Here is a 19,749-nt window from a genome sequence, read left to right on the forward strand (position 1 = left end):
ATCCACAGCTGGAATTTGTATCTGGCAAAAAGACTGCAAAATTAGAAAATAGGGGTTCTGACACCCCTTGCAAAAATATTTGAGTTATGGATTGGTTAAAAGATTTTGGCTCAGCTATCAAAAACTAAGTGAAGGAAAAACTCTGTACTTTCTCAGTACTTTGTGTTACAGTGTTTTTGATGTTGATCTTTTCAGCAGATGGCGCCATAAGCATCTTATTGCTGAAATGTTTCTTGCTAACACTTTATGGGTGAACAGTAGTAAGCCTCCAGAAACACCTCAAATTTACAAAATCAGGAAATGAGACATTTCACAGGGTTCCAATTGGGGAGGCTTCGTGACAAGCAGCTATTTCCTTTTGCTTCTGAGCTGATTTCACAGCCTGGAGGCCTGTATTAGAAGTCCTAAAGTAAATAAGGTTACCTCCCCACTCTTCCTTGGGGGTATTTTTACGTATGTGCCCCTTTACTAAACCCAGACCACAGCTGTAATGGGTGGCATGACCAAATAAGAGGAAAAAAGAGATGACCAGTGTCATAAGTTTATTTAAAAATGAGTCATTTATGAGATAAGATCTCTTCTTTTCAAATCGGGCTCCAAAATGGGTGCCTTAACCAAAAAATGGGTTTTCCTACAGATTCTTTTGTTGTTTCAGGGAACTTTAAATGTTCTAGATTGGCTCTCTGCTCCACTCCCTGGAAGTTAATAGCTCAATAGATTGTTCACAGCGGGAGTAAGCAGGGCGGACAAACTGGGGATGATAACATTTCAGGCTACCTGGCAGCCAGGCAGGTATAGGTATAGGTACAGGTGACATGACGCCTCCTGGACAGGTGTGGGAGTGGCATTGGTTATGTGCTTTGGAGTCAGATTGGCCCCTGTGGTGGGGCTTGCCTTGTGCAGAAACAGGTTACAGGCATTTTTTTTTTAATGAGAATAATCTTCTTGTAAAACACTATTTGTTCCACACAGACGTGGCCACCTTCAGGTAGACGTTTGGGTTTTTTTCTTTCTTTCTTTTGAGCAAGTAATCATGAACCTTCAAGTTGAGTTAGTTACAAATCGTTTTCTCTCTAAATCTATGGAGATTTTAAAAAGAGGGTAAGGGAGAATTTAGTAATCAAGAATTTCTTTAGGCATTAAATAAATACCCCCTTTCCTCAGGTATTCTTTGGGAAAACTGAGGGGGCCAGTGTTTGGTTAAGAATGAGAGCCATGCCGGAGCAACCTTTCAAAATATCAGTTCCAGTACATAGTGCTACAAAGCCCCTAGTTTTAAAAAGAACCGGAAAAAAAGTCATTCCATTGGAGCTAATGGGCCAGCTCAAGCTAGTTGGTAGTTTTACAAGACCATAAACAGTGCTACATTGGGTCAGATGGATAGCCTGCTTGGCCCAATATTGAATAGCACAAAGGATTTTTGGAGGGGCAACGTGTGTGATGGCTGCCCTGTGGACCATTTGTCCTCGTGTTAAGGACTGTAGTATATAGAATCATTTAACAAGTTGTTATCCCATTAATTGTGGTAAATTCATAGACCCTAGTGCTTGTTTTCCAAAGACACAATTTCTGTAAGAACAATTCACCCCATTGTGTGGAAAAATGTTCCCTTTTTAAAAAAAATTTTGAATTTATCCCCTTCAAGCTTGAATACTCCTGCTGGTGGTGTGGGATTTGGTGTTCAGCAGTCTTCACCCTGTCCCCTCAATTTTGTAAACTTGAATCATGTTCCCTCACAGGCGTCATTTTTCAGTCTACCTTCATACACAAGCTCGTCTAACAACAAGCAATATGTTATCAGTTATTTAGCTGAAAATGATGAGAAATGGTATTTAAATGTCAAAGTTTTTGAGTATTTACACATACCCATAAAAATGAGATAAGACCTTTTTCTACCCAGTCTAAATAGCTCACTACTTTTGGTAATTCAACTTGAGTCACTGCATTCTGCATGTTCAACATTTTTATTCTCCTTGTTTTTCACCGGGCACCTTCAAAAGTTGGACTAAATCTTCCTAGCTCCTAGGGTATCATTTGGTTTGTAACTACTTCAGGGTATTAAATAGCATCCTCGCCTCCCAAAAGTTCCACTGCCGATTTCAAAGATGCATAAATCACAGTCAGGTAGTAGCGTAGACACTGGGAGTTTTCTAGCTCATTATGTATCTGATAACTTAGAATTGCTAAAATAAGCAAAACCATCACATTTATTGAGTGATTGTTGTGGGAACCCACTGTACTGATCGATCAATCAATTAGTGGTATTTACCGAGTGCTCTATGTGCAGAGTACTGTAGTAGCCACTTGGGAAAGTTCAATGCCATAGAGTTGGTAGATGCAATCTCTACCAACGAGGAGTTTACAGACTACAGGACTGGGTGCCTAGGAGCATATAGCAGAAGTAGAAGAGCCCCATCCAAGGAGGCATGAAGGTGTGGAGTGACCCTCTCCAGTGTGTTAAGGTATTCCTACGGAAATTGCTTTGTTACCATCGGTAATACTTTGCTGGTGGCCCATAACCGATAGTAATTAACCTGAACTTCTTAGTTAAACCACCTAGTTTTTACTCTACTAAGGAAGAAGAAGAGAGGGTCATAATCTGTTTGTTGGATCTCTTCTATTATGAAGTTGTTGCTTACTGTTCAAGGGTGCCTAATCCCTGCAAGCATTATTTTCATTCTCAGCATCAGTTCTCTTTACTGTTGTCCCTGCCCGCTGGATGGCCAGCAGTTCAGCTGAAGTACCATCCGAGTCATGCGCTCCTAAAAGAGATTTTATTGCTTTTCTCGTATCTTTAGGATAGATCTCTATTTTGGGAAGAGTTTAAAACAATCCCAAGATGAGGAAATTTTCTGTTAATTTTACTATAAAATGTGCTCCAACCTAAGTTTATAAAATTCAGAAGGCCTCGGGCCAGGGCTGCAGTTCTAAACGTGACTCTCAGGTTTTCCTTAATATTGGAACAAAGATTTTTTGCTCTTTTATTCTGTGAATGTACAACTATCATGTGACCTCTCAGTGTAAAATTTGAAGACCAGGATTAAGAGTCTCCAAATAGTAAGGCTTAGGAGCAGTCAAGAGTAACCAGATAAAGAGTCATTGCCTATATCTTTTCTCTGGCACCTTGAGAAGCCGTCAAGGAAGCGGCTCTATAAGCGAAATAGTGATCTGAAATGTGTATAGCTTATTCATATGCATTACCTCACGTTGTAAGGAAAGTTGACTGTTTTAAGGTAGCAAAATGATAGAAAACCAAGAATTATTTGTAGTTTTTCCACAGTGTGATAGAACAGATAAATTCAAAAAATGTAAAAGGAAAAACTGGGAGAAAATGGTACTGTAAAATTGATTTTCTTGGGCACTTCCTTTTGAACCTGCTGTTTCTCCCAGTTTTTCACAACAAAAAGCGATTGCTAAGAGCTTTAATTTATGCTGGTTAGACCTCTTCTGATCCAGGGAGTCACTTACTGAAAATCCAAGTGTCTTGGTGAGTCCCAGATCTAAAATACACATACTTGGCTTGCAGGAAGGTGTTTTGATCCTGTGCTTTGCCTTTTCATATGTCAGGATGCAATTAATTGTAGGCCAGGCAGATATTTTACTTGTTTACTTGAGAAGGATTGTGTCATAGTGGATAGAGCGTGGTCCTGGGAGTCAGAAGGTCAAGGGTTCTAATCTTGGCTCTGCCTCTTCTTGGCTGTGTGTCCTTGGGCAAGTCACTTCAATTCTCTGTGCCTCAGTGACCTCATCTGTAAAATGGGGATCAAGATTGTGAGCCCCATGTGGGGCAGAAATTGGGTCCAACCCGATTTCTTGTATTCACCCCCGCGCTTAGTATAGTACCTGGCACATAGTAAGTGCTTAACAAATACCATTATTATTATTATTGTAGTTTTATATTCACATATAGTGTGCCTGAGCATTTACTTGTTCCACATAGTTAAATGACCATTGTAATCAAATGACAATAATACATTTTTCACAGACTTTATTTAAAGGTCAGTTTCCCACTAAAGATCAGTTTCCCAGAGAACCTGGAAGATAAACAGAAGGCCAAAGAAAATGGTTAAAGATTCCACCTGACATCACTATGACGACACTTAGATAAGTGGACACTAGCCCTTCTAGGAGCAGTAGGCCTCTTTCCTTCATATAAAAATACTATACACCCTGGAAGTGTCGTGTTAAAAATGAGAGTTGGAAAATATAGCGTTAATGTTTTTGATTTGGTGCCAGAAAAGCATACTGCATCAGCATTTCATGGTCCAGCATTTTCCACGTGATTTTTTTTTTCCCAGTGTGTGAAATTTCAGCAGATTGTTATGCAAAACAGTTTCGTGTCTCTGTGTGACTGGGAAGACAGCTGTTAGTCCTAATGAGGAGTGCTAGCATTACAGTATTTCCGTTGATTGAGACCCACGGAGGGAGCAGAATGTTCCAGATCAGGCAGTGGTGTGTGGTGAGAAAGTGCCACGCTGTCAGCTGGAAGTACATGCTCGGCTGCTCGCTACGACAAGATAAATGAGTTTTACTGGGGTTTGGCAGAGTCTGAAGCTTTTCCAGAGAATAGTAGTAGCGCACCAAATTCCCTGTGGGATCCATGGTATAAGGTATCTTAAGATTATTGCTTCTTTGCCAGTTATTTTTGGGAGGGGGGCAGGGGCCGGCTTTTGAGATCGTATAATACCTGTCAAGCTTCTGAGTTATTAAAAACCTAATGCCTTTTAGCATTCAATTAACACCGACTCGGATGATCCTTTGTTGACATTTCTTTTTATTAATTTACTGGATGTTCACTGAAGTTTGACGTACTACGGCCACCCGAAGACCAGCGTCCGTAGAGGGATCAACAGGACATCTTTAACTTTCCCTTCTTTAGAGTAGCAGCTCAGTACTTTGTATTGTCGAAATGTGATCGTGACATTTCCTTTCAAATCCGGAAGTGAAAAATCTCAGTCCATCGGGGACCGTGAGCCCGGTTGGCCTTGAGGAGAGTTTTAAAAGAAGGCCAGACTCAGGGTTAAGTTAAAAGGTGGAAAAGACAACCTTGATCCTAGGTCTGCATTAGCGAGGCCAGATTTTTCTCCAAGGTTCAGAAAGAGTTAGGGTTATAGGGGCAGGGATGGGCATTGTATTCTGGAACCATTCTTTTGCAACACGAGGAGAGCCACAGCTAGCACATTTCCACCCCCCGGCACGAAGACTCTGCCTGTCGTTCTGTGTTTTGAATAAGAGGTCCGGGCCAGTGTATCCTTCGGGATGCCGTTGCTGTGGAACCTTTGGGATGGTGTCTCAGTTCTCTGCAAAACTGGTTAATTTTGGGACAATGCTGTTTTTGCTTCAAAGTAGGTTTCCTGATGTTCAGGGAGAGCCGACACATTCATTTTACTTCGATTGAAGTGAAAGTCAGCTTCATAATCTGGGTGCCTCTGACCTATTATAAGTACATCAGTGAGACCGTTGTACTCATCTGTTATCGAGGACAGAATCATGGGCAATATTGGTAAAAATAGGTATCCAACTTTGGTTCAGATTTAAGTGGGTTTAACTTCCCACTTAAAACGTTGTTCCTTTCCGAAAACAGATTCCAGTTTATACGGATTTGACTTCAGACTTAGTTTTCAGGAACCAGTTGTAACCTAAATCCAAAGACAGTTTGTATTGCTTAAAATCTATTTGATTCCGTCATTCCCGAAGACATCTTGACCTGTAGAACACATTTGATTTGCTCGAGCCAGTTGGCGTGATACTGAAGAGAAAAATACCATACTGAAGAGGGCAGTTGCGGTTGCCTTTTGGCCTTGCGGGGGGATGTCTAGGGAACATAGAGGATTTAAAATGGAGTATAGTCACGTCTTCATAGGAGTAAGCTCAGCTGAAAGTATTAACAACATTCTTCACCTGCCAAATCATGCCTCTGTGAAGTCATTTGGTTTCTATTTTGTCTGCCCATTAATGAGCTAAAGATTAATTGGTTTCTCTACAGCTTTGTTATCAAGTTCATAAGGTACTTGATGAATTTAAAGTCCTGAGTGTTGTGTGATATTAACAAGGGAGTGCCATGCTGGCACTCCAACTCTGTGATCTCATCCTTCTTGTGTGAAAGTTCATTTTCCTTATAACACATATATTGAAGAATGGTTTTAGCAACCAATCCAGCTCATATTATGTTTCACATGAGTGAGGTAGAGTTCCCCCGATGTTTCTAAATATATTGTTATTTCATAAGGTAGTGAGGCCTATTATTGCAACCTTGCTGGTTTGTTCTCCCCAACCACCCACTCTCCTGGTGTGTTCATATTTTTGAAGAATGTTACCTGATTATCTAGTTGTGTTTACAATATTTCATATTTGGAAAAGAGAAGTCCCACATTAGACGTTACTACCAAAAAACTAATCTTGCCTTGGAAAAGATTTTTTCCTCCCACTTCTGTCAGAGTACTCTTATGATGGGATGCAGTAAGGGCGGTGTTCAGATGGGTTTGGTGAAATGGGAAAATTCTAGAATCATGTCGCCTTTTAATAGCTTTGCCGCCTCTGATGTTATATTAAGAAACTTTGTGTCATTAATCCAGTAAAGTTTAGCCCTAATTAGAGCGTAATTTGATGTCAATTTAAATTAAGAGGGCTTGCATAAACCAGGCCATTGTGACATGAATAGTGCTAATCTCAATCAGGAGTCTGAGTAGAACATGAAATCAAATTCTCACAGTACAGCAGAAGTGACAGGAACAACTGACATTTTCAATTAGAATTATTTAATTCCAAGGAATTGATGTGTATGAACCCAGCTAGAGTTTGTCAGGAAATCAAATTCAGAGAAATGAAACTAAGAAGCATCCTTAAATTAATGATTTGAGGGTGGGGAAGATGGCGGAACAGGGAAGAAATATACCTGGTTAGCGTGTCGTATAAGTGGAAACAGGTCGAACTACAGAATTATGCATCTGTGCCGGAAGCATTAGAAAATGGTCCAGGCATTAACTTCAAATTCATAACACATTTGTGGAGACCGTAATCTTAGTAGAAGCTGTTCTTGCCACTTTTCCCTCCAAAAAATTATTGTGTATATTATTGTGGAATAATACACTCATTTTTGCTATTACATTCCTTTTTACTATGCAGTTTTGAAGAGTGGCAGAATTAGGGAACTCTCTTCCAATAACATGTGTCTGGCGACAGGGTAAGTTAATCAATCGTATTTATTGAGTGCTTACTGTGTGCAGAGCACTGTACTAAGCGCTTGGGAGAGTACAGTGTAACAGTATGACAGACACATTCCCCGCCCACAATGGGCATAGTGGCCCTCCAAGAATACAATCCCTCTATATATCCTTATCTAATATATAATTTGCTTTTGACATGTAGTTATACGATACTCTGCCAAAATTCAGTTACTCAAAAAAGTATTAGACATAGAGCAAGAAGAGATTTAATGAGTGGTTTTGGAAAAACGATAGTTTTATGTGAGGTTGCGTTTTCCCCCTACTTTCCAAATATGTATTCAAATTTAAAATATGACAGTATTTGCAAATCACACTTCCTTCCAACTCTCAAATCCACTGTGACTTTCTCTTGGTACTGTGTAGTGGTCGAATATCCTAAAACACTGCTAGGGAGGGTTTAGCTGAGAGCTTAGATGAGATTGTGTAGAGCCTTGAGGATTTTCCAATCAATCCATCAGTAGTATTTGCTGAGCACTTATGCAGAGCATTGTACGAAGTGCTGCGGGGAGTAGAGTGGAATTAGTAGAAATTATCCTTGTCCTAAAAGGAGGGGGCGAAGAGGGGAGGGAGGGAAGGAAGAGAGAGAGAGAGAGAGAGAAGAAAAAAAGAGAAAGAAATATTAGGTATAGGAGATGCCAACAGAGTTTAAATATATGAATTAAATGCCAACAGTCAGGAGCTCCTGCTTGATGCGGAAAGGAATGAACAACCCTTGGAGGATTTTTGAACTGGGGGAGTTGTGCATAGAATGATGTTTTGGAAAAATGATCCAGTCAGTAGAGTGCAGTAGGGACTGGAGAGTGAAGAGGCTAGGGGTCGGGAGTGATCAAATTGGGATATGACAAGTGCTTCGACCATCTCTTTGACGGTTTGGAGAGGAATGGGTGGATTTTGGAGATGTTGCAGAGCAAGAACCTAGAAAATTTAAAAGATTGTTCTGCAGGGAAAGAGCTTTTCCATGAACTAATTAATAGAGAGCGGGAATGACTTCATCAGGAGCACTTGCACTTAGAAATTCCTCGAAGTAACACTGATGTGTTCAGAAAGTGTCAGTATTTTTATAGTGGTCTTGGGTAGGAAGATCACAATAAAAACAAACAACAAAAAACAACCAATCTACTTTTTTTTTTTTTTTTTTTTGAAATTTCTGAATGCTGTTTGCTTTCTTTTTAGCACCGTTACCTCTGCTGTGTTTACTGTGGGAGATAATGTTGTTTCTGGCAGTGATGACCGCACTGTAAAAGTCTGGGATTTGAAAAATATGAGATCTCCTATAGCAACTATTCGTACAGATTCCGCCATAAACAGGTAAAACTATTTTTTATTTTGGAGACCAAAGAATAGGCAGCATACTGTGTCTTACAATCAAAAAGGGTTTAAGTTAAAACACATTAAGCTAGAGTTGTCACCTTACTATTATACCTTGAAGCAGGAGTTAAATGAATATGAAGCTTGGTGGGCTGGAAGAGTTAGTGCAGCTGCCAGAGGTGTTTAATGTACAATTAGAAGAATAGCTGGCATCTTGCGAAAATCTCAGTCCATTGGCTCTGAAATAGAAATTCAGTGGCACAAGGCCTTTTCCACAAATTGTTGCTAGTCATTTTGGGGTGCGTATCTGAGTTTCCAAACATATCCAGTAACTGAAGACTAATAATTTTATTACTAAATACTAAAATTCCTGTATTTAGGTGTTTCAGGCAATCTCATAGGAAGTAAATTTTTCTGTGAAATATGAGTAATATTGAATATGCATAATTAAATTATAGGAAATATTTCCTTTCCCATGACTCAGATGTGCAAATTGTCAAATGCTATTTGTCAGGTTCACTGTTCTGAACATAACCCACTTTTGTCTCATCTCTGCAGGATTAATGTATGTGTTGGCCAAAGAATCATTGCTCTTCCACATGACAACCGGCAGGTCAGGTTGTTCGACATGTCAGGAGTGCGATTAGCCCGGCTCCCTCGCAGTAACCGACAGGTAACTGAATTATTCTAGCCATAAGTGAGGAGCAGCACTTATACTCTGGGGAAGGGATAGAGATGAATTTGGGATTTTATGGAGCAGAGGTGGAACACAGGACTTTTGATACTCTATATCAACCTACTCTTAACTGTCTGGTAATTTCATTTGTGAATTTGATGAATTGTTTGTCTCTCATTCAGCTCATTAGTGAAGGAATGAAATTAGGCTGGACAGAAAAATGTCACTTGCCTCATCCCAGTCATCTCTCTTTCTCCAAATTTGTGCTGTTAACCTCATCCTCTGCAGTTCTTTCAGCTATATGTCTAGCCACGTCACAGTATCTTGTTTGAATGTGCTTTTTACTACCACATTTCCTTCATCTCCCAAAGTTGTAATTTTATCCAAAAAACCCCCCAAAACAATCAAAGTTGTAAAGAACTATCCAGCTACATTCTGCTTCAGTTTACGCTATCCCTACATACGATTCTGCTTTGCCCTAGGTATTCATGAATTTTCCATCTGATATCCTGACTTTAAAATGAGTAGACATCTGAGAGGTGGTAAATTTGAAAATTTATGTTATTAAACTATATAATTTTACTCTTAATTGAAGCTTGACAATTATAATTTTAATTTATGAAATTCACATACAACCTTCCTGATTTCCCACCTCATTATTTTTTAAAGAAAATATTGTCATTCATTGATTATTTAGTAGTCATTTCTGCTCAAACATATGTCTTCATTATTCCAAATGGAAGGATAGGAGAACCTAGTTACCGTGAGGGGGCTGTGACCTGGGTGTGAATTCATTATAACTGCATGGGGCTCTGCCATGCAGCGTGTCAGGATCCTGTGTAAACCCTGTTGTCAGGCCTTCGTTAATCTTGCATGGGCTAGTCCAACTATTTAAAATGGCAAATATATTAAAATAGTTTGTAGACACTGGTTTGGAGCACTGCAGATTGTTTCATGATGACCACTTACAAGTGTCAGAGAAATATGATAGTTCAAACTCAGTAATCAGTCTTAAATTTCACCTGTGAGAAAAGTCATGTACTCTTTCAACTGTTTAGAAACCCCTTTCCCCCTCAACCCTTATTTCCCACTGAAACGGTTGTTGAGTGAACATGATTTTTGGATAACGTGAGGTTTTGCTGTTATGTGCTTATTATGTTGTTGAGTAAATGCCTGTTTATTCTTTTTGTACTCAACAGTAGGTGTCATCCAGGAGCTCTGATACTGTTCAGCACTCCTTTCTGCCTCTTAAATGTGTCATTTCGTCCTCACTTTTTCACAATAGGAAAACATTATTCTTATCTTGGCCATTTTATATTTGTTGTGGGTTTTTATCTCCCCTTCACCTCTTTCCCATTCTCAGCTTCCCAGATGCTCTCCCCCCCCCCTTCATTATATTGTCATCTATTATAATTATGTCAGTATCAAAAAGCTGGAAGAAATCATAATGCGATTACCCAGATCAGGCTATTTATATTCAGGCTTCTGAATGTCTTTAACCTTCTTTGTTAGCTTTGATCTATCACACTAGATTGTAAACTCAATGAGGGCAGGGATTGTGACTGTTTACTCTGTTGCACTCTCCCGAGTGCTTAGTGCAGTGCCCTGCACACAGAAAGTGCCCCATAAATACCATTGATGTATTGATCCCATTATTCATTTGTTTGGCTGTTAACAGGGCCATAGAAGAATGGTGTGCTGCTCAGCTTGGAGTGAAGACCATCCTATATGCAATCTCTTTACTTGCGGGTTTGATCGTCAAGCCATTGGCTGGAACATCAACATCCCTGCGTTGTTACAAGAAAAATAAGATGGTTGAGGGTTTTTTTTTTTCCATTCATTTTACCATGGACTTTAAACTCGGGCAGAATTTTCTGCATACTGATCTGCCATTACAGTGAGAGTCTGATCCTAAAAAGAGTGCTTTGTAAATGTTGTTGTTTTCATGTTGTACACAGTTTGCATGAATTGTACAGAAAATGTGTGACCATTTTTCCCTTTTATTTCTGTCTTGTGAATGGCCTTTTTTATCTTAACGTCCACTGGTCAGTAAAAATGAAGGTCACTCTCCCCAGAGCATGTAAAATGCTCACCGTAAGTTATTCAGCATTTGCCACATGAACAGGAGGGCATTACATTTTTGTGATTTAAATGTGAAATCCATATACTTGTTGTGAAAAAATATAGTCTGTTGCATTTTCCAGAATCATTATACATATCTACCTTGTATTAAAAAAGATTGCAGGGCTGACCTCGAGTTGGAGCGTGACTTTCACTAGTAGTAGGACAGTAAGTAAACATTTTGTTTGCTTCTCTGAGTTTTGCTAGACAGCGCTGCAGTGTAAATGCAACTTCAACTCGAATTTAAATTCTAGTTCTGCGTAGCCAACATGGATCTGAGATAAGCAACTTGTAGTGTGTATTTAATGTTACACCATCCAGAAGGTTTCTGTACATTTCCTCTTGGGAAGAGCAAGACAATGTTTTCTGCCCTTTTTGTGTAAAATACATTTCAGTCTCCTAAGGTCTCACCCTAGCAAAATTTCAAAATATGATTTCTAGTCACTGCAGATTTAAAGCACTTTAGTTTATAGCTGTGGTTATAAACAGCTTATGAAAGTAGACTTTTCCAGTGAATGTGACTTGACCTTTATAAAAAGGACTTGCTACTTTTTAGGTGATCAACTTGAAAATGAACTTTTGTTTCATTTTCCACACCTCTCATTTGCATCTTTCTCAATGAGTTCCTTTCCCTGATGGTATCTGAGAGCCAGCAATGCATGTAAATGAGTACTACCTCAAAAATGACCACCAGTCAGAAAATTTGGGGGCCTCATTGTAGCCTAGTTAAAGCACTTTTGTTCTGTCACTGCAGTACTGCATTGAAATCAGAAGTCAAGAAGACAGGCAAGGTAAATGTATCTCCCAAGTTAGATAGTTAACAGCTGGTCCATCTAGGGCAGTTCCACAGTGAATGGTCTTACTCCTGTGGGAGAGAGGTGTTTTTCTTCTTGGCCGTGATTGCTGAGGCCCGATCTGTTTCAGAACCTCTCCCGTCACTGAGTCGGTGATGTTTTAACCCAGGGTTTGTTGGTGATCAGATTATCGTGCTGAAGTCTGGGCCTATTGCTTTTCAACCTCATACAAGTTTTGGTATGTTCCCGCTCCCATTTTTGCATCTTCAAGCTTGTGGCCATTTTTCTGTTATTTGTGATTCCCCCTCGGTTATAGGTGATTTCGGAAGTGTGGTGGTAGCCGGCAAGGGACGATACCACCCTAAATGAGTCGAAGGTTCAAAGTAGTCCAGAATACCTGGCTCTCCTGAAATAAGGCTATTTCTGGAGGGTAATGAGGGATTCCAAAGCGTTGATCTCTTGAGACCTGCTCTGGTTATATAAAACCTACTCTGGTCGTAAAAAACAAAAGCTCAGTGTGTGGAGTTTTATTCTAGAGCAGTTAGAAGTGATTCCGAGAGGCCGACTGACCGTCTTATGTACTGAAGCACCGAAGGCGAGAAGAGGCCCAAGAATAAACGAGTTCAAATGTAAATTGCAAAAGAATATTTTTGTTTATGCAGAGCCGAAGTTCTTGACGGGCGAGGCAGTGATCTGTGAACGAATTGCAGACGGTTGAGGTTTTGGAGCCGAGAGGTTTGGTGCGTTTTTAAATTTGATCATTTTAAATTAATTGAAATACATTGTCTCTGTAGAACTAGAATTTCAAAGTAGCCACCACAGAAGATAATTAAGAATTCCAAGTGCCAGCTGCTGATGTCTATTCTGCATAGGAATGAATCAGTGTGGCCAATTTTTACTCTTGTATTTCAACCCCGTGGAAGTTTGGCATTGAAATGTCTCATCAGAGTTTCCTCTCCTCATCTTCTCCCCCTCCCATTCCTTGGAAGCCCAATCGTACGATCGTAAAATTGCTCTTGAAGACGAGGCTACACGAAGAAATATTTTCAGTTTGGTCTTTTTAAAATTTAATTCTGAAACCCAGGTATCTTGAAATCTGTCATGACTTGAGTGGTTTTGAAAACTACTCGAACAACAGAGTTGGTCTTAAGAAACCACTTTTCAGCCTGGCAAAGTAAGCTTGCCGAGCATTTTTTTGGATATGTGTGTCCTGGAGATCGTTGAGGTCTACACGGGTTCGTTCCCACCACTGCCACTGGTTGCCTACCTTTCTATCTTGTACTAGAGGGACCAACTCTGACACCAAAAATGAGTCTCTCCACTCATTTTCCTTGGGATGGAAAACACCCCACGGTGCTAGAGCAAAGTTCTCAGGAGCTGGCTAATACTCGGTTAACTATTGTATCTTGATTTTTATACATCAGCCATTTGTGGCCGTAAGTGTATCGATAGCGAGTCATATAGGGATTGGATAATGAATTCGTTATGGCTAAAGGAAGAGTCCTCTTTCTGGCCACTTGGGAATATAATTAGAAAATAGTGTTTGAAGAAGGAATGGTTTTGTAGTGACTGCAAATGTGTCCAGCATTTCAAGTAATGGAGGAGAAAGTTGCTGTTAATGAAAATATATATTGGTGTAGAACTTCACAGAAGGTGCATTGTTGGGCAAAGCAATGGGCTCTTTTCTAAACCAGTGCACATCAGTTTTCACAGATTCAAAATCTGTACATATTTTCTGAAGAATCTGGTGTAGAACATTTGTTGCCTAAATCTGTGAAAACACATTTCTTTTGCAAAGAAATATGCATTTGTAAGTGTTATGTGGAACCACTTGTTTTTATTTACTTATACTGTGCTGTTATTTTTAGATGTTCAGTGTCTTCATTGCAATAAGAAAGTGCATTAAAGCATCCATGTTCCATAAGTGCTTCTTTGGAAATTGTATATTCTTTAAAGATCTCTTATGTGATTGCTGGTATATTTGTTTACAACACTGCTGCTTTGGGGAGGCATCCAGCTAGATACAAGAAGTTTTGGAAAGACCATAAGGTCAGATTTGCTGCTGAAATGTGGACATTCTGAATGAAAATCATCACTTCCAATTTAAAGGATTTTAATTTAGTAGTAAAACATAAATTTCCAATCCTTCCCATTCTGCTGGGATTGCTCAGAACAATGACTAATGTGTAGCTACCTTAGTTTGATCTCAGAAATTCAACCTCAAGATTAGACTACATGCATTTGTTTGTGTAGAAGTTCTTGGAGAGTCAGAAAAAAATTAGAGAAAGTGTTTTATTTTCAAATGACCTTGCCTGAAATAAGTTTTCAAAATGGAAAAGAAAAACTGGCCACCGTTTACTAATCAGGAATGTACATCAAGATGGGTGAGTGGCTGAGGTTGTATTTTTCCTTATTATATCTTTATCCACAGGTCGTGTTTCTTGTTATTAGAGAAACTTCTGGAAGTAGTGATTCTCTCTAGACGTCGCTTTCTTTTAGAAACAATATGTTTAATATTAAGTCTTGAAGCCCTTAGAAGTGAGCACCCTGAGAGTTTACCTTTGAGAAGGTGGTATGTCACCCACCTGCTCTGTAGATAGTTTGTGACTATTATTCAATTCCCATTTTTACATACCTTACATAGCTAGAACATGTTAGCATGAAGAATCAGTAAAGCACGGCTTCCATGCTGTACAGTTTCAATTTTCATTTAAATTCCAAGCTTTTAGTACAATGCTCTGCACACAGTAAGCGCTCAATAAATATGATTGATTAATTGATTGATTTAATGGACTTGAGACATGTGTTTTCATTTGTTCTTACTTTAAATGTCCTACGCACAATTTCTTCTCCAAGTTAATTCTTTTCTGATGATTTTTAAAACTTTTAAAAGTTGTTTGTGGAGCATCTTAATTTTCCTTGTATGCTTAAAGAGTTTAAATTCAATCCTGTACTTTGGGTGGAACTAGAGTTGTATGTTTGGCCTGCCTAGGCATGAGGTGTTGAAAATATGTTTTACAGGAGATAACTTTAGTTACTTTGACTTTCTGTATTAGTTGAACAGCTACTAAATTCTCATGGGAGAGATTTGATGGTCCAATAGAACTTTTCACTCCAAAATGGAGTCAAGTAGTAGATTCATATTTTTTCTAGAGCCTGCCAGAATTTACTAATACTAATTTACAGACATTGTCATTTAGCTGTTATAAAAAAATTATTTTCACTGGTTCCAGTAACTTTGTCATATACAAATGTTACTTTTCATTATGCAGTTATGGAACAGATATGATTGTAGTGAACTCCAACTGTGATAAAATAATATTGGAAATAAATCACCAAAAGCAACAGAGTACCTGAAGGTCCAGGAAGTCACTTGCACGTTTGCAGCAGAGGTATTGTATTCTTGCATCAGCTTTTGGAACTTATCCAAAGAAAGTAAGTGGAGCATTCAAATCAGAGACTAAATCACAATGTTACTTTTTTTTTTTCCTTTTTGGGAAGAAGCTAACTTGCAGATTCTCAATGTTGGTTGCGAAAACAGAATAAATTGACGTCCTCCCCCTCAAAGGATAGTTAAAGGAAAAGTAATGCCGAGTTTGAGTTATAGAAGTTTTTAGACAGTTTACATATTTGATGGAAAGAAAAGCAGAGATTACAGGAAAATATTGAAACTCAAAAAGGAGTTTCATTGATTCGTGTTGAGTTTGCAATTTCATAATTTTTCATCCATCTGCTTTTTTCTTCATTGGTATCCAAATATTTTTTTCCTGTTTTCAGATGTTATAAACACACCCCCTTGTGTGTAGGAGGGAATAGGAAAGAAAAATACCATTCAGGGGGAGATGTTCACTTGATGGGATGCTATACTTTGGCTGCTTCCTGTGGGTGCAGGAGCGTTCACCTGGGAAAACTGGGGCCACTGGCTTAGGATGATTTCTGGGACCCGCAAGCCCCCACTCCTTTAGTATAGGCCTGGACTTCAGTGGTGAAGTTGGGGCCCAGATGGAGAACCAGATCTGGTGCATGGTGGACCCCAGTGGTTCTTCACCTCGATTTGAGATAGCAGATTTGATCCCTGTGCAGCAAAGCTGATACATACTTTATTTACTTTTTTTTTTTGGTGGGGGTAGAGGCGGTCAAAGTTAGCCCTCCACTAAGCTTCTTTTTGTTCTTGCTCAATTGAAGAGGATTTTGGTTTGGTCTTAAGTGAGATTGAACAAGTGATTCACCACCCGCTCTTTATCTACATCCAATCAGTTCCCCACTAGAAACGCTAGTGACCTAACTCAGCTGGCACCTTTGTTGCGGGTACCCAGGCAGGATGGGCTGGGTAAATTGTGGGGCTGCAGGTGACCCCACAGAGTCTTCAAAGCTCAAAAAGCGGCCTAGACTTTGGAAATGGCCCCTAGATGGTGCCAGAAAGGAGGTATTACCAGCATGGCCCCTGGTTGGCTCTAGATTTGGAGCGGACAAATTATGGATCAGATTTGGCCAGTCAGTCTCTTCATGGTACCAGATGTGTTTGCCCAGGCTGAACCCACCGTGAATGCATTCATTATCCCCATGTCACGAAATAGAAAGCCATGGCTGCCGACTGCTGGTTTGGAGCCAGGACCTGTCTTGGATAGACGAGCAACTGCCAACACCTTTCGAGTCCTGTCTCTCTCCCTGACCTGTGTGCGGCCCTCCACTCGCTTCAGAATCATCTAAGTGGCCCTCTGGCCTAGATAGTTGCCCTCCCCTGTTGTAGTTGGAGCCCGAAGACAAGCTACAGGACAAAACTATCTGGTCCTCTAAGGTAACGCCCTCCTTCACCTTGGGGAAAAACACTACTGAGAGAGCATGGCTTTATTTCCTGCCATGATGATGTGGGATCTCTCTCTTAAGAGTTTTCCTTTTCCCAAGCAACATGTAATACTTGGGGTGCAGCCAAAACATTTGAAGTTGCCTGGAAAGGCAACTCCTGCATCTGCCTTTTGAGCACAACTCCCCAAGCAACATGGGAAGTCCCCCAGAGGCAAGACATTCTGTTCAGATGGATGGAACACTGGATTTTGGGAATAAGGAAATTGATTTGGACAAACTTCAAAACTAAAAGAGAAGGTGGTGATGCCGTAGACTTCATAATGGTTATATTGCCTCCTCTGTCTTCAGAAATGCGGTATATAGGACACTTCCTTTTGCTGTAGTTTATAAAAACTAGGTCGCACTTTGGAGTCATTGCTTGCTTATGATTAAAACTATCATAATTGCAGGTTTTGGTTTTTAGAGCTAAGACTAGGGTATGGAAGCAAGAGGTTCCCAGTTGATACTTTATAATGTATGCATTGATTCTAGTAACCATATATTTTCCCTTGTAGATTTTCCTTTGTGGGTTATCTCGCATGAGAAAAGAAGGTTCCTGGAAATTCAGGTAAATGTGGCTGTACTTCCTCAGCTCAGGTTGTGATGTGTAAAGAATTGACTTTGCGTGGTTTCAGGATAAAGCAAGCCCTTTTCGGAGTCTTTATCGCGAGCCCAGGTGCTGTTGGACCTGCTTTTTTTTTTTTTTGGCCCATTCTTCACGTCAGCTTCAGCTTCTGGGTCAGCACACTTTCCCAACCTTGTGTCTCTGATTAGCTCAGTGTGTGATAGAGGCAGAATTATAAGGTTTTTTTTATTTGAGTGTCAAAATGGTCAGGGTCTCTGTGCTTTCTTGGAATTCTGCTGATATTTAAGCGGTCTACCAGATAGGTTCAAGTCAGACCTCCACCTCTCTCTCCTAGGGTCATTTGAATTATTCTGGAAGGGAGTGGGTTTTGTCCAAGAGGGCCAAAAGCCCTACCTTCCACCGTGGGGGTGGAATTGAGCTCTGGGGCAGAGGTTGAAGGGTGGGAGGTGCTGAATGTGGAGCAGCAGGCTTGACTCTTGTACTGAGAGACATAGCCAGAACCATCGCATGTGTCTGTTCTCACTAAAGATGTGATGGAAAGGAAGGTTAGATTGGGTTAATCTGCTCGTGGGGTTAGTTTGTGGGTAATTTTAGCCTAAACTGGGTGTCTCTGTTTCCCCTAAATAGCATGACTTTTTGATTAGGCTGACTTAGCAATAATGATGGTATTTGTTAAGCACTTTTTATGTGCCAGCCACTGTTCTAAGCGCTGGAGTAGATACAAGGCAATCAGGTCATCCCACGTGGGGCTCACAATCTTAATCCCCATTTTACAGGTGAGGTAAGTGAGGCACAGAAAAGTCAAGTGGCTTGTCCAGTGTCACACTGCTGACAAGTGGTGGAGTGGGGATTAGGACCCATGACCTCTGACTCCCAAGCCTGTGCTCTTTCCTCTAAGCCATGCTGCTTCTCAGGGGTGATCTCTTAAATCTTCAGGAGCTGTAAATAGTTACCATGTAAATCTCTCCTTTGATATTCTGTGCTGAAATTTCTCTCTTTGTGTTACTAATTAAGTCTTGATTGTACTACATCCATAAATTTAGCTAGGCCAACCATCTAGCTAGTGGAACCCATAAAACCTTATCCAAGGTGGTGGTGGAAGTCCTTAGTTTCTTATCTGCCTTGGTGTTTGTACTTTCCAAGCGCTTAATACAGTGCTCTGCAAACATTAAGCGCTCAATAAATACGATTGAATGAATGAATGATGTTGAATTTGGGTAGGTCAGTAATTTTAGTTGAATGGAATTCAGCAAAATGGTATTGAATTCAATCCACAGAGGAAACTTTTCCTTTGGTGTCTAACCCCTGACTATTCTGGGATTTTCTTCCCAAATCTGTCACTGGTAACTCCATTTGCTCATGAAATGAATGTTCTCTTGTCATCATTTGGAAGTTTTCAGTCAGGCAAGTTTCCACCAATCTTCATCATTGCCAGAGTTTCTTGGTCATTTCTCATTCCTTGTCTTCCCAGTGCTGTCAAAAGCAGCTGGAAACTTTTAAGATGTTCCTTTCACTAAATAGTGACCCAGTTTCTGGGCAGACCCAGCAAAACTAATTTTAGGCCTGGTCTTGAGAGAGACTCAGGACCTGGGATTGAAAAGCTGCTTAATTTTCCAGGGAGCATGACAATGAAGAGACATAAACAAAAATGGGAGCAGACATTGTGAATATTGTCCACTTCACTGCAGCAAACACAATCTTCACTTACATATGATGTGGAAGGAATTGCCAGTCACGCTGTAGCCTTGCAGCCCCACCGATCCTCAGATAAAGGCTCACTGGTTACGGCATCTTCTTTATAGCGGCTACGCCACCTTGACTGTTTTGATTGGACTGAATTTATATCATCTTCCACTACCTTGACTTACACCTGACGAGTGATGCTTATCTGTATTAAGGAACTGTATGGAGCCCTGAAAGAGTGGTCTGGAGGGAGTGGAAGCTGGAAGGAAGAAGATATGGGGGAGGTAACGAGCAGTTTCTCATCAGGGTGATCTGAAGAGGAAATCTGGGAGTCTGGCGATATCACAGCGTCAGTCATTTATTAATTCACTAGGACCTGTTGGGCATACCCTATTCCTCCCCCTCCAGATCGCTTCCTTCAAACCTTTGTTCGTTGCTGTCACCCTTAAGTAGGTTGGAGGTTGGAAGGGTAGAGGTGGAGAGCTCTAGCCTGTGAGCTTGTTGCAGGCA

General features: G+C 40.2%; 1 protein-coding gene across 4 annotated transcripts in view; it reads left to right on the forward strand.

Moving 5' to 3' along the window:
* The window catches only part of WDR37 (WD repeat domain 37), a 46,839-nt gene extending 31,365 nt beyond the window's left edge, over positions 1–15,474 (forward strand). For all 4 annotated transcript variants that reach the window (XM_029077684.2, XM_001509535.5, XM_029077682.2 and 1 more), the window contains exons 12-14: positions 8,400–8,534; positions 9,093–9,207; positions 10,889–15,474. In XM_029077684.2, the coding sequence (XP_028933517.1) occupies positions 8,400–8,534; positions 9,093–9,207; positions 10,889–11,020 (382 nt within the window). In that variant the 3' untranslated portion in view covers positions 11,021–15,474. The remainder of the gene's footprint in view (positions 1–8,399; positions 8,535–9,092; positions 9,208–10,888) is intronic.
* The last annotated feature ends 4,275 nt before the right edge of the window (positions 15,475–19,749 follow it).

Source organism: Ornithorhynchus anatinus, chromosome 13 (genome assembly GCF_004115215.2).
Source record: "Ornithorhynchus anatinus isolate Pmale09 chromosome 13, mOrnAna1.pri.v4, whole genome shotgun sequence".
Lineage (NCBI taxonomy): Eukaryota > Metazoa > Chordata > Mammalia > Monotremata > Ornithorhynchidae > Ornithorhynchus > Ornithorhynchus anatinus.